The sequence below is a fragment of the Oryza sativa genome, chromosome 2 (assembly GCF_034140825.1).
Source record: "Oryza sativa Japonica Group chromosome 2, ASM3414082v1".
Classification (NCBI taxonomy): Eukaryota; Viridiplantae; Streptophyta; class Magnoliopsida; order Poales; family Poaceae; genus Oryza; species Oryza sativa.
In genome coordinates, this window is record NC_089036.1 from 25,306,716 (window position 1) to 25,321,399 (window position 14,684).

Below are 14,684 nucleotides of genomic sequence, written 5' to 3' on the forward strand. Positions count from 1 at the left end.
CACCAAATCCGCTTTCTCCACCGGTGCCGCTCCTCCTGATCCACTTCCCAAAAGACTGTTGCCGCCAGACCCGCCTTCCTCTAGCAACGCAACCCATCATATCCTGGTACTCCTCAACCACTGCACCGTCACTGACGCTCTTCTCTTGGAGAGGTTTTGTGAGGTGAGAGAGCATCACCCTTGTACATGCCCCGCTGCAGTCACTAGGGATTTAGCAAAGCGCTTAGTCAGGGAGTTGTGCTAAGCTACTTGCTCGATTTTACTAACGTCCGATGATTATAACAGGCGGTCATATATATTTAGATGAACCATGTGTGAAAGTATGCATATCTTCAGATACGGCTCTATTGGAGGTTTGCCGGTTAAAAGCGTACGCACAAAACCTCGTCATCATTAATACCGGCCGAACTTTGGACCGTGTATAAAAATAAAATTAACATGTCTTTGAAAATGGTTTTGTTTTACTAATCAGATGGATATATATTACATATATAAACTTTTTTTCCTCGCAAAAAAAAGTTTATATATGTAATATATATCCATCTGATTTTTTTTAAGTTCTCAAAAAAAATCTGATTTTTTTTATATATATTAATGCCTGCAAGCTTCAAACACATAACTCAAGCTGACACATGGCCAGAGACGTACATGGTACTGCTCGCTCGTGATCTGTGGTCTTTTACTCTTCGATTTTGCTATATCTCACTCGAAAGATTTTTTCTTATCTCTCACTTGATTTTCTCACTCAAATTTACAGTGCATTTTCTTGTAAGTTACAGTGTAATTTATGAAACTTACACTGTAACTTTTGTAAGTTACACTGTAATATTTGAATCTTCGCATGTAAATTTTAAATTTTGTATTGGTTTTGGTCTTTTTCTTAAGAATACGGTAATTTAGTGTCCATTATGGTGTTTCTTAATTGCTTTTTGCTTTTTATTATATCTATCGGATTTTAATCCAAAGATTAAAAATCTGTGTGATATAATCATAAAAATCTTTCGAAAAATGTATAGGTACTCCCTTTACTCTTTTCAGTACACCGAGCCAACTAGGGATATCTGTTCTCTGTCCTGTCCTGTCCCTCTGAAGTTGGCGTCATTTTCGGCCGTGCGTGTACTACTGAAGCAGCAGGCCGGCCCGCTAGCACAAGCGTACAAAGCTAGCGAAGCCCAAGCCTGAAGCCTCTACTCCTGCTTGGGCCTGACGACGACGTACAGTACCGTGTGTGCGGTAGCTGTATCTACTGCTACGTGCGTAGTGCGTAGTAGTACGCGTTTCTGCTTTGGAAAGCCACATCGATCGCCCATATTTCCTAAGAAGACAAAATATTTGTATCTGTTTATAATAACTTAAAAACTAATGCTAAAAAGAAAATTGCGTTAAAAATATATTAAAATCAACTTTAAAATTAAACTAAAAGAAACATCAAATTTTAGTTTTTCTTTAACATCAACCGATGAAACTGGGAGACTCAGGTCCCGTTCTTTTATCCAACAAGATTTGGATAAAGATTAAGATTTTTGTGGCACGCTTTTTAAACCGCTAAGTGGTGTGTTTCGTGCGAAAACTTTCTATATGAAAGTTGCTCTAAAATTCATATTAATCTATTTTTTAAAAAAGTTTAAAATAATTAAAATTCAATCAATCATGCATTAATACCACCTCATTTTATGTAAAATACTTAATATCCATCTTCATCTTTATTTTCAGAAGAAAAAAACACCATCATCGGAGCCGTGGAGGGGGTACTCGTCGTGATCTGCAGGTAGCTGTTGGCAGCAGGTGCGTGATTGATGGAGCGAGTACGAACCCCAGTAGTGCACCAGTGTACACAGCCATCATCAATTCAATGGCTCGTACGTACGCCGCCTCGTCGCACGCGACTACGTACACGAGACAGCCAGCCAAAGCCGGCCAGTCAGCCAGCGACGTACAGGAGCGTACTGTAGTAAGCCGATCGCTATGCGACACAGGGAGCGTAGCCCAGATTTGTTCTCGGGCGACGGCCACGTGCCGGTGCCGGCTCCGGCTCCGTCGTCGCGCGCGCGGGCTGGTGACCTGGGTGTAGCATGCACGTGGGGCCTCGGGAATAGCTAGCCCTCGTCGCCGAGCGCCGACAGGGAGGACGGCGGCCCATGCGCCCCTCCTGCGGCCTCGCGGGCCCCGGCTGGGCCGTCCACCCCACCGGTCAAACACGCAGGCGGTCAAACGCGGCCGGGGCAAGCGTCACCGCGTCAGCGAGCGGGCGGAGGGGGGATGCAGCGGCCGTCCGCCACGCGGATCGGAGAGCACATGCGCATTGCCCGCGCCGTGTCATATCTGGCGATGTGCGTGTGCCAATAGGCCGGCATGCTCCCATGGCTTGTCTTGGTGATGTACTAGTCCACTTTTTCCATGCACACATGTGGATGTGGGGGAAGTTTCAGTATCTCACACGCGCACAAACTATAGTCACAGAATAATAACAATATATAGGAAATATAAAATACAAATATACTGAAAGTACGTACACGCTAATGCTAATGAAGAAGACGTACGACACATCACGCAGGCATGCATATGCATAATGCTGGGATTGGTCTAGCTGAACTAGCTAGTTCTGGCGTACGTTAGGGCCGGGCTACCGATCGATGGACTGGATCCAATGCTGACAAGGCCGTCGAGATGCTGTGATCGATTCTGGTCGATCTCTGCATGCTCGATCGACGGCGGCGGTGGTCCGTCTCAGTGCGGTCGTTGTCGATCAGCTGCACACTGGGACTGACGATGTCTTTGAAGGATGACAGAACAACAAGTAGGTGCGATATATGAAGCACCACGACTAGTACTGCTTCCCCTTCTGCAGTTCACCAGCTGTAGGCTGTAGCGCAGGTCTGAACCATTTTATCTTCCAAGCATGTATGAGAGTAAGACATGCAAGAGAGATCACAAGAGTTAAGGGACAATATTACGGATAAGTGGTGGATTCAGAAAATCGATACACCAGTGCCATAACATATTTACCCGTGTCATAATGTGCTATGTATGTCTAAACCATATTATTAGAAAAGTTTTATGGTACTTTCAAAAAAAAAATCTCAAAGTACCTAAAATTTACCCATACCTTAGAGATACCTATTACAAAGATACTAAATTTTACATTAGAAAATATAATAATCCCTTATACTTTTTAAAAATGATAAAATTACCTTTATCATTACCTTTTAAGTAGGTAGAAGAAACCATTTAATAGGTTTTGCCAAAGATGTTCGGGATCGTCTGACCCTCATCCAACTTAATCATTATAGATCATGATGGGTCCCATGACAATTGTAATCATTTTTTTAATCATCAACAGAAAAATATAAAGCCAATTTCAATATTGAAATGAAGGAGAAGCCATATTCAAATATTAATGCATCGGGATAGCATATAATATAACTATACGTGAAGGTACGTTCACATACACGCATATATGAGGAATCATAGAAGTGTGATGGTCGAATCATAGTTATGTGACTCTAAATATTAGGGTTCAAATCTCGTTGTTGACCCACAAATATTACACACGCCGTTGAGTTTTTAATAGAAATTTAGTGAGACTATTAACATTGGCATTTATTTCTTTGAGTGTGTGTTAAGATGCAGCTCATCGTAGGTGTGTGCGTGTAGTGTAGGAGCAAAAAGTATGTATATGTCTTTCATGTAATAAGAAAACGCAGGAATGGATGCAATGATGTAAGACTTCACATACCACTAGGCCCTAGCTAAATATGATTCCACATTCATACACACTTACATATGAGTAAATTCTAGTATAAAAAGTGTATATTGTTTTTTCTACTGATAAGTGAGAAGAAGGACAATTATTCATGGAAGACCTCATGATCGATGATGGTACAATGACATTAACCCAAACTACTACGAGCACACCACATTAAGTCTTCGCATTTGGGAATAGAGATATGGGTGGAGGTGGAGGCTCGAAGGGAGGCCATGAGGGCAGGATCCTAGAAAATGAGGGAGATGGTGGTAAGACAATGGATAGCGCCACATTAAGTCTCTGCATTTGGGAATAGAGATATTGGTGGAGGTGGAGGTGGAGGCTCGAAGGGAGGCCATGGGGGCATGATTCCAGTAAAGGAGGGAGATGGTGGTAAGACAATGGATAACGGTAGTGCACTAGTGGTTGTACCAAAGAGAGAGTGACGGTGGATGCTTAATGCTGTTCTAGTAGGCATAGGAAGGAGGGGGAGGGGGGGGGGTTGAGAGTAAGAGAGGAGTTGGTTTAATTAAGCTTATAGTTGGTGCACATATCTAAAAGCAAATATTTTTCTACCATTACACCAAACACCAAAGTCACGCACTCGCACACCAACACACGTGTTACCTAATACATATTCAGGGAGATGGAGATGAGGTGTCCCTAACTATGCTAAAAAGGATAAAGGCAAGCAACAAATTTGTGTGTGTAATATTTATGGACATACTCTCTTCGTCACAAAATAACTCAACCTAGCTACTACGGGATGTGATGTATTCTAATACTATGAATCTGGACAGATTCGTAGTATACTAGGATATGACACATGACACATCATATACTATATTCGTTTATTTTGAGATGGAGGGAGTTGATCTCAAAGCAACCCTACCTTCTACTAAAAGTGGTTGAGACTATTACTTATTTAAAACCAAATGATTGACAAATAGCCGGTCCCAAAATATGTGTGCATCCACACCCAATTATGTCAAGATAGAATTCATCCCTCTGTTCTCCACATTTGTATATGCATGTGCGGAATGCCCTGCATGTGTGATCTGCATCACTGCATATGCTTAGCCCCTTGCGATCTAAACCATCAATTGAAATTTACATCAACATCAAATAAACAAAATCGAACTATATTATTTACACATAGCTAGTAAGCTTGATGGGCATATGGTACACACTGCTACCCTGACTGCTGAAGATCGACTTAATAAATATCTTTCAGAATTCTGAAGATTATTAGGTTGATCGAGTAGACAATAACAAGATTAATTAAATATAACCATATTATGCAATAAGGTATTAATTTGTAGCTGTCGTAACGTTTACTGAAACATAAATTCACACAAATATACATGAATTCAATTCACACATCGCAATGTGCGGCAAAATTTTTCTGTTATTATGAGACTCAAGCTGTGTTACGGTTGTCCTGGCTGAATCATTTCAGAACATGTGTGCTAGCTCAAGATTTGAGCTCTAGCTGAGATTAATTGCTGGTTGTAAAGTGATGTACATTCAATGTCTAGCTATGAAAAGTCAAATGAGACACATATATTTCCTAGCTAGCCCCGGCAATATATTTTTCCAAGCGGACGAACAAAACACACGCATAAGAATACATATTAAGGTATATCTTACCTTAGGTAAATCACAGTTTTAGTATGTAGTGTTTGGTTCATACCACAAATGTACTTTGCCTAACCATTAGCCACCTAGCCCACATGTCATACACTCTATTTTTTTTTTGCCTATCTTTATTTAAGCTTAGTTTGTCATTTTGTTTGCCACAAAGGTGTTTGCCGCAAAAGACTAAGCTTAGTCACCTTACTAAAAAATGTGTGGCAACATTAGTTCTCAATCAAACAGGCCCACAAAACATCTGCAAGTTACTGACTATTACAAATAAGTACAACTAATCAAGGATAATGGTCAACTGCTCTATAAAATATTAATGTGAAGCAAACAAACAATTCCATTGATTTGGGGAAAGTACACATGTATTCCTAATGCTTGGAAAGAATAAGTAATAATTGGTCGTAATTAAGTTGTAATTAATGCCCATTAACTACTATATGTTGATGAGAAAGCATTTACTTTACTTTGTGTGTGCACGCATGTACTACATGGTTTTTTTTAAAAAAAAAATCAGTATCAAAATTTTGAAAATATGTAGATAATAAGAATATATAAAATCTTTTTATAGAATGAATCTTCACAGTATTAGTATAGCTCTTGTTGGGCCTTACAGATATATCACAATAATAGACATTAGTGTTCAAAGTTATATTTCGAAGATCACTAGGTGTCCATATGAGAAGTACTCCCTCCATTCTAGAATATTAAGTGTTCAAAATCTATACCAAATATAAATATTTCTATAGTACAATTTCCCTACCAACCATACATCATAAGTATTTAATTCTCACCAAATATTACCCCAACCGCCCTTTCACTGTATGTTCAGCCATCTATAATTTAATGCGGTATATCATAGTCTTTTTCCTCCACCGTAGTATATTTTAGGATGGATGGAGTACTTTTTACTAGAGCAAAAATAATAGTTCATTTCCTAGTGAACTATTTAGATGCATTTATGGTTAATCTTCACTGGAACTCTTCATTTCACATTAAGGCATCTTATTTCTCGCTCCTTACCTCTAAACTTAAACAATTTAATCTTTTTTTGGCCTCCCTCAACTTTTTTTAAAGAAAAGGATAAAGGTTTTCCCCTCCTCTACTATAAAAATGACAAAAAAAAAGTAGGTAGTCATGGATTTATCTCTCATTTTGAGGGTTGGTGGATTCAATTCTGGTTTATATATAGTTTTTTTCTCCTCACTTTATTAATTGATGATTGTCTTCTTATATAAAAAAAACTTGGTGTTACGTTTATCACCCGTTATCTATGCCCTTAAATTATAATTCAATTGCACATATTACATATATCAACTCCATACATTTCAAAATATAGGGCACATTTTGTTTTTGTTAGAACAAGACTTTGACTAACAATTGCTTCCCTAATATATTATTTATATGACACAAAGAAGTATAAGCGTGCGAAAGTACTTTTAAAAACAAGACTAATAACATTAATTTTGCTTCACAAATATTATATTAGACTGCTTTCGTTCCATATTGATCATCATATAAAAAAACAGAAACTCTAAATTGATCTTCATATAACCATGGTGTCATTGTTTGACGTGTAACACTATTGCATCTATGCATGAAAATTGAGTCTATGTTCATGCATTTACACATTTAGGAGTAACTAAAGACTCGTTTCTTGTGTATGCGAGGAGTTAAATCTGCATGTTTCTTTATTCTTCCCCATCACATACACACCAAATGAAATATATGGTAGTTAAGTCTTCCTTGGTCTTGGTGAAAAAGCTTATATGATAATCAATATGGAATGAAGAAAGTAGTAGAATAACTATTGGTCAAAGTCTTGTTCAAACAAAACAAAATATATCCTATATTTTGAAATGGAGGAAGTAGTAATTGAACACGTCGCTACCTCAACTGAAACTATAATTAATATGAACACACAATAAATACAATAATAATGTAGCACAAACATAAAAAAACAAAAGGGTTGCAAACTACTTGCCTTTTCAAACTAACATGTTCTAAATTATCTAGTAATAACATGAGAATTCATTGAATGATTCTGTCTAAATTCATTATCTTATATATATTGACTTTGAGTCCAGAAAAACTACACCCTAAAAGGCAGTCCGACAACATAATCAAAATGTATAACACATGTTACCTTCAAACATTAATAATTTGCTAAGCATCACATTTTTCTGAAAAATATGACCTGGAGACAACTTGTTAATTTACATAACCACCATATATCGCTAATTTTTTTTAGTAAGTATTCTAAGTATTAATAACAAATAAAGGTGCTAAAAAGCTATGGGTTGATTATATCAAATTGTTCCGCTAAGAATGGCTGAGTACATAAAATTAAGTTAGCACAAGGTCGATGGTATCATGATGAACATTTGCTAACATACACACACTAGAAACACTGAAAGTTTATACTATCATATAATTATAATTTAATTAGGCTTTGAAGTAGTTAATAGCTCCATACATCAGTTACACCAAAATGTTAATCATCTGACTTGTTTTCACATTCTGTTGTGGATAGCATGAAAAAGGGTGTGTGTGTGTGGGGGGGGGGGGAGGGGGGGATATGTATCGTATCTGTGCATATTATGAACACGAATCAAGTTGTATCAAATATATTTTTGAAGTCTCTACATCATTTATCTTACAATTAATTAGGGATGTTGGACAAAATTATGTCATCGAATTGAACCAGTGTTTATAGATTTACTTTTAATTAGTTATTAATGATTATATACATATTTGACTGTTGATATATGCAGACATGACATTTTCATGACACACATATATCCATCTATATATATTCAATGCTTCATGTTATTTCCCTTGATGCATCTCTATGTAAAAGTTAATTGTAATGGAACTCGCAGACCAACTACTATAGCTAAGTGTAGTACCTACATTATCCACAATGACTAGCACTGTTAATTATTGATCTTCTTATATGTTCATCATATGATCTTTCAATCTAGCTAGTCTACAGCTGAAGATCAATATTGGACTGCAATATGGAGTGCTCGTCCACGATCATCATTCTGCTGCATCTCTATGGTTACCAACAAATAATTTTTATGGTAAGGAATGTCCTGCCAACCCAGATATGTAATAATCATTCGTTAGATGTTTTGCTGGTTTAGTTTGCCTATATGGCTATATATATATATATATATATATATATATATATATATATATATATATATATATATATATATATATATATATATATATATATATATATATATATATATATATATATATATATATATATATATATATATATATATATAGAGAGAGAGAGAGAGAGAGAGAGAGAGCTATCTATATCCTTTATGCACCTCACACACACACTACCTCTTGATACAAAGCATAATTGTGCATCCATGCATGTGGATGCATGTCATAGTTTCACGCATGAAATCATCAGGAGCTGGGCACAAAGCCAGAGATGAAAATCCAAAAACAAAATGACAGTTCGAATCAAAAGGATCAACGCAATTCTGGGGGCAAAAAAAAAAACAACCTAGCTGAACAGTTGATATGTACAGTTAACTAAACATGCGCCATCCCCTCATTTGGCTTCACCCCCATGTTAACTAGACATGCTACTATACTGATCAAGTACTACCACGAGCGGCGGGGAGAAAAGGACATAGCTATAGGTAAAACTATTCGGTAATTTGACCCTCTATCCGCGAACCAGCAGCAGGCACGCGGTCTCGCTTGGTAGAAGAAGAAGAACAGTAGCTAGCCAGCGTACTGTTCATGGGGAGACCGAGAGGATTAGCGCAACAGTAGCCGTCGTCGTCCTTGCCTCCGCTCCGTGCGCCGCGAGACAGTGCCCTCCGTGCGCGCGCGCGCGCGGCCGGCGCGCGGGAGCTCCAGAAAAAGGAAGCGACACAGGAATCAGAACAAGAAACCCCAAGAGGATTCGTGGAGGAAAAAAAAGAAGAAAAAATGGAGAGTATCTTTGGATTGGACTCGACAAGCAATTCGCACACGAGGTTCATGCAGTGCAGCAGCTAGCTAGATCTGGCACGAAACTAGTAGTACAGGTGACTATGGAGAGAGATGCCAGATGCATGCATCGATCCATCCATCCTTGGCCTATCTCTCTAGAGAGTTAGAGAGAGAGAGATGGAGTGTGAAGACCGGTCACCGGCCGGCCACTCTGAATTTCTCTCTCTCTCTCGTCTCGTCCTCTCTCTAGACTTTGAGGGGCATATGGTACGTACTACAATATACTACTACTACTACTCCCCATCATCTATCATGGCAGTGAAAAGTAAGAGAGGGCGCATTCACTTGCTTCGACGAGCAAGAAGTTTGACAAGAAAAATTAAGCGGGAGGAGAAGCAGCTGCTAGTAGTAGATGAAGTAGAAGCGAACAACAAATGTAGCATCGATCAACAAGATGATCAGTCTGGGATGGAGCTAGCGGCCGGCGCGCGTAGAATTGATAAAAAAAAACCATGCATGCATGCACAAGCAATTAATCGAAAACCTACATAAAATATGCTCAATCCGGCGTACCAAATGGCAAATGGGTGCGTGCGCACGTACGTGCTAGTTGCTCGCCATCAGCAGGCCGCGCCGGCGGACGGCGGCGGCGGCGGAGGCGGCGGCGGGTGCGGGTGTCCGCCGCCGCCGCTGGTGTCGGCGGGCTGCGGCTTCTTCCGCTTCTTCTTCTCGTAGCTGACCCCCCTGGCGCGGGCCTGGTGCTCGCGGACCTCGCGGAGGTAGAGCCTCACCGCGCGCACCGCGAACGGGTTCGACTCCGGCCGCCCGCCGTTCTCCTCGAACGCGGCGCGGAGGCGGCCGACCAGCGCGTCGAGGCTCCCCCACGCCTGGCGCAGCGGGCAGGGGCACGGCGCCGGCGGGTTCGGGTGGCCGAAGAAGGGGCACGCCGCCGTGTGCACCTTCGTCTTCCCGAACTGGTCCAGATACCGGAGGAACTCCAGCACGTGCGCGCCGCTGCACTGCGCGAGCCCCAGCGGCGGCCGGTGGTTCCGCAGGTACTGCCCGAACGTGTTCCAGTCCCGCCGCTTCTGCGCCTCGTACCGGCTCGGCGTCTGCGGCGTGGCGGCGCCGCCTCCCGCCGACGACGACGCGCCCGCGCTGCTCGATCCGCCGGCGCCGTCACCTCCTCCTCCGCCGCCGCCGCCCGCCGTCGGTGGACTGCTCTCGTGGTTCGGCGGCGACAGCTCCATCAATAATCTGCCATCACACCACCCAAGAAAACACAGCTTGATGCAATCCTCTCCCCTTCTTCAACACGATCGAATGATGAAGCTGATGATGATTCCATGCATATAATCTGGGTCACCGGGGAGAGATCGAGAGATCCATTTGGGGTTGGTGCTCTGCTCTCCTCCGATTTATATATGTAATTCTTATCACAAGAAACAATACATTTCTGCGACGCACACATGTGGGAAGGTATCGATGGGTAATGGCCAACGGTACCAGCATGCTACTAGCTTACTATACCTTTCTGTGGCGGCGGCTGCACCGGCGGCTGATCTCCTCCTCTCTCGTCGGCAGCCGTGTCAGAGCGGCGGAGAAGAACAAGAATCTGCAGGAGCAAGAGCTCAATATAAGGAGAATAAGCAAAAGGAGAGATCCTCCTTTCTTCTTTTTTTTTTTCCTGCCACTCACCCTGCCTTGCTCGCGGTGGTATAAGCTGCTGCTGCTACTGCTGGTTCTTCTTCTCCCCTCATAGGGCCATGAATCCCCACTTCCTCAGCTGCTACTGCTTCTCCTGCAGCTGCTGGAGCTTGTGCTATCTAGGAGTAGGAGTGTGCGAGGAGAGAAGAGTGGGGGGAATTGCATTTGACGCGCACTGTTACTATTTTTAGAGAGGGGGGAGGGAGGCGCAGGGGGTGGTGGATGGATTGTTTGGCCTAAAAAGGAGAGATCCCTGAAGCTAGTGTGAGAGATGGAACAGAGGCGGTATAGTAGTGAGCAGTCAGCAGCTGCAGCTGTACTGAAGAGGTAGTGAGAGGGTTGTGCTACTGTTAGGGCTTTTAGGTGAAAGGGAGGAAAGGGACACTGTGAGTGTGAAGTGAGAGGTGACATGACTAAAGGTGAAGAAATATAAAAAAAATACTACTACTACCAGTACAATTTCTCTCGTCGTCGCCGTCGTGGTGGGGGTGGAGAAAGCGAGGTCGGTCAGGTCTCTTCCTCCCCACTGGAGCTCGATCGATCGATCGCCGGCCGCCGGATCGGGAACGGACGGGCGTCGCGGCGGCGGGAGGAAGAGTCCAAGACGTGCGGGGGCCCCGGCCCCCGCACGCATCATCATGCGAGAGATGTGTGGGGGCAGAGAGGACACATCTGGGGCGTCCAGCATCCAACGGACGACTCGTAAAGAGGGTGGGGCCGCGCGCTGTCCGTACGACCGGCGACGATCCGGCCCCGCCACCGCGCGGAGACGACAACCCCTCGATCGGAGCACGTAATGGGATGGCAGCAGCAGCAGCCCTGCCTAGCTAGCTTGTCCAGGAGCGCGCGCACACATGCTTATGCGAATTAAGCCCTACTCGATCAGGTGTGAAATTGTTCCTGCGTAAAACCGACCGAACCGATCTGAATCGTGCCACACGCATCAGCTCGAAGAATTTCGGATGGATTCTCCTCACGAAGGATTGGAAAGAAATATCCATGGGATAATGGCCACTAGCTAGCTTGGGCGGCGTACGTGCGTTATCAATTCTGCGATGTTGATTTGGGTCGTCGTTGCTAGTGTGGCTAGAGCTAAGACAGTGAAACTGAGCGAGCGGCCAATTTGTTTCGTTTCGCGGAACACACGTACGTAAGGCTTTGGTGTTCCTCCTTGTCTCGATACTGTTGTCGCAATACTACTACGTACTTGAGTTCTACAGCTAATAATTAAAAACGGTTTTGCTAGCTAGCTGTCGACAGTTTTCAGGACTGAAAACTGCCAATTTTTTTGACTGTTGATTCCGCGCTAAAATTTATGTTGAGATATTTTGCTATCGGATCTAAACCCTCTTTCCACAAGCTAGCTACACCATTTCATGTTTATGGCAGATTTATTCAAGTTACATGTAAGTTATATCCTAGTTACATTGTAACTATAGTGTAACTACACTATAACTACTTGTTATCTCTATATAAATTAGATATAAAGTTGCATATATTATTTTAATACATATGTACAAGTTATTATTATTATTATTATTATTATTATTATTATTATTATTATTATTATTATTATTATTATTATTATAGTGTAGTTCTAGTCAAATTATATACTATAGTTAGATTTAAAAGTTTTTCTCTCAAAAAACTTGCGACGGTTTTTTAGCTAATCCCAATTAAGAAAGAGTGATATACGTACTGAATCAAATACTCTCTCTGTCCCATTGTCTAGGTTTATAGCTAAAGATACACTCTTTAAGAAACGGAGGGAGTGCATTATATATTGGCCGACATCTTTCTCTCAATATATAATAATCATATATTGAATTTAGTGTATTACATATGTGTTATATGTTGGTAGAATATTTTCCTGATTATCATGAATAAAACTATAAATCGCGATGGTCCAATCAATATTAATTAAACATATTTCGTTGGAAAGGAAGGTTTATATTCATGCCAACATATCATACAGGAAACACGGAATGATTTATACAACTTAATCTTTTTTCATATGTAGATTATTGATGAAGTCAAGGAAGAAGTAGGGGAGAGAGAACAACATATAGAAGTAGAGATTTTGAAAGGCGAAATCGCCTTAGTGTTATTCAAGTTTTTCTTATAGGCACAACTGATTTCAAGATAGGATTCGAGCTATGTTATAGCGACAAAATGATGCAAAATGACAATAAAGAACAAACTAATTTTGAAATATAGAGGAAAATATTAAGATAATTTCATTTGTTTGGTGCCATTATTTCTACAGAAATGTCAATCAATCGACTTTATAAGATACCTAGATAGTTTTGTGAGGTATATAACCCTTTATTTCTATGCTTTTTATACATGAAAAGACAAAAACATCTATTGCTTTCACTATCTTATTTTATTTATCATATCGAACTGATTCGATGACTTTACGACACCTGTTGATTGGGGTCTATTGTTATGTCCTAACTAGTACATTACCAAGAAAAGGTACCTAGAATTTTCCATTTTGGTACCACGCATGGTGTAAGGCTGAAACTAAACCCTCTCACCATTTGGCTGACACACGACTTGTTAGAGTTTATGGTACAATGATTGGGTGGATCAGGAGATTTAGCTACTAAAGTTTTATTTGAAAAGTCGTCTTTCTGTTCTAACAACTTTGAATATATCTAGCTTTTAGGCGCTTCCAAAGACCACAAGCTGGTGCATATATTGTCCGTAATAATGCACGTGGGGCCAGAAGCCATATATGTCACTGTTATTGGGTAGGGCAGCATCAACATTCATTTGCCACCATCATATACCACATCAGACGATTGATACTTTTATTACTCTATAACAGTGGTAGATCCAACCAATAGAACATAACCAAATATCCAAACCCATATCATCACTTGTTCGAAAATGTAATTGCTAGTAGACTACAACAAAAACCAACAACAATAATATATTATTGGTTTTAAGTGTGAACCGGTAATGATATTTAAATATCTATACTACAAACTTGCAGAAATATGTATACTTGTAATAATGTCGGGCAAAACCGGTTATTAATTTAGTGTCGCACATGCTTGTGTCAGTCTCTTGAAAATCTAAGTTGCTCATCCGGCGCGCTCTCTCTCTTATCCCCTCTCTCATGAGCTCTACTTTATTTCTAACTGTGGTTGTATTCTTTTGGAGGGGTTCAGAACCCCTCCCCTCCACAGATAAAAAGGAACAATGAATTAACGCATGATTAATTAAGTATTAGCTATTAAAAAAAACTTTAAAATGGATTAACATGATGTTGTGAAGTAACTTTTTTCTAAAAATACAGACCGTTTAGTAATTTGGAAAGTGCGCACGGTGGAAAATTAGGGTACTTAATTTGGTGGGTTTAATCCTCCCCTTTTCTCCCATCATTCCACCCTTTATTTTCCCCAATTCATCCTTCTAAAAATTTGTGGATGAAAGGTCCAATCTTCTCGAGCTCAGGGCCGCTTCAAGCACGAGAGGTGCCGGATCGATCTTGCACCGCTCCACGCTTGACGCTTAAAACTACAAACCAGATCCAGCGACGGTGCAGTGCAGACATAACGACGAGAAGACGATAATGGCAATTGGCAAGTGGTGGCCTCAAGACAACACA

The 14,684-nt window shown here is 41.0% G+C and overlaps 1 protein-coding gene across 1 annotated transcript; it reads right to left on the reverse strand.

Annotated features, from left to right (window-relative positions):
* Positions 1 to 8,847: 8,847 nt before the first annotated feature.
* LOC4330024 (protein G1-like3) lies at positions 8,848 to 11,408 on the reverse strand. Its single transcript, NM_001416748.1, has 3 exons — positions 11,057 to 11,408; positions 10,889 to 10,973; positions 8,848 to 10,615 (listed from the first exon to the last, which is right to left on the reverse strand). Exon 3 carries the CDS (start codon positions 10,606 to 10,608, stop codon positions 9,979 to 9,981), a length of 630 nt encoding a protein of 209 aa, NP_001403677.1. The 5' UTR covers positions 10,609 to 10,615; positions 10,889 to 10,973; positions 11,057 to 11,408; the 3' UTR covers positions 8,848 to 9,978.
* Positions 11,409 to 14,684: the final 3,276 nt, after the last annotated feature.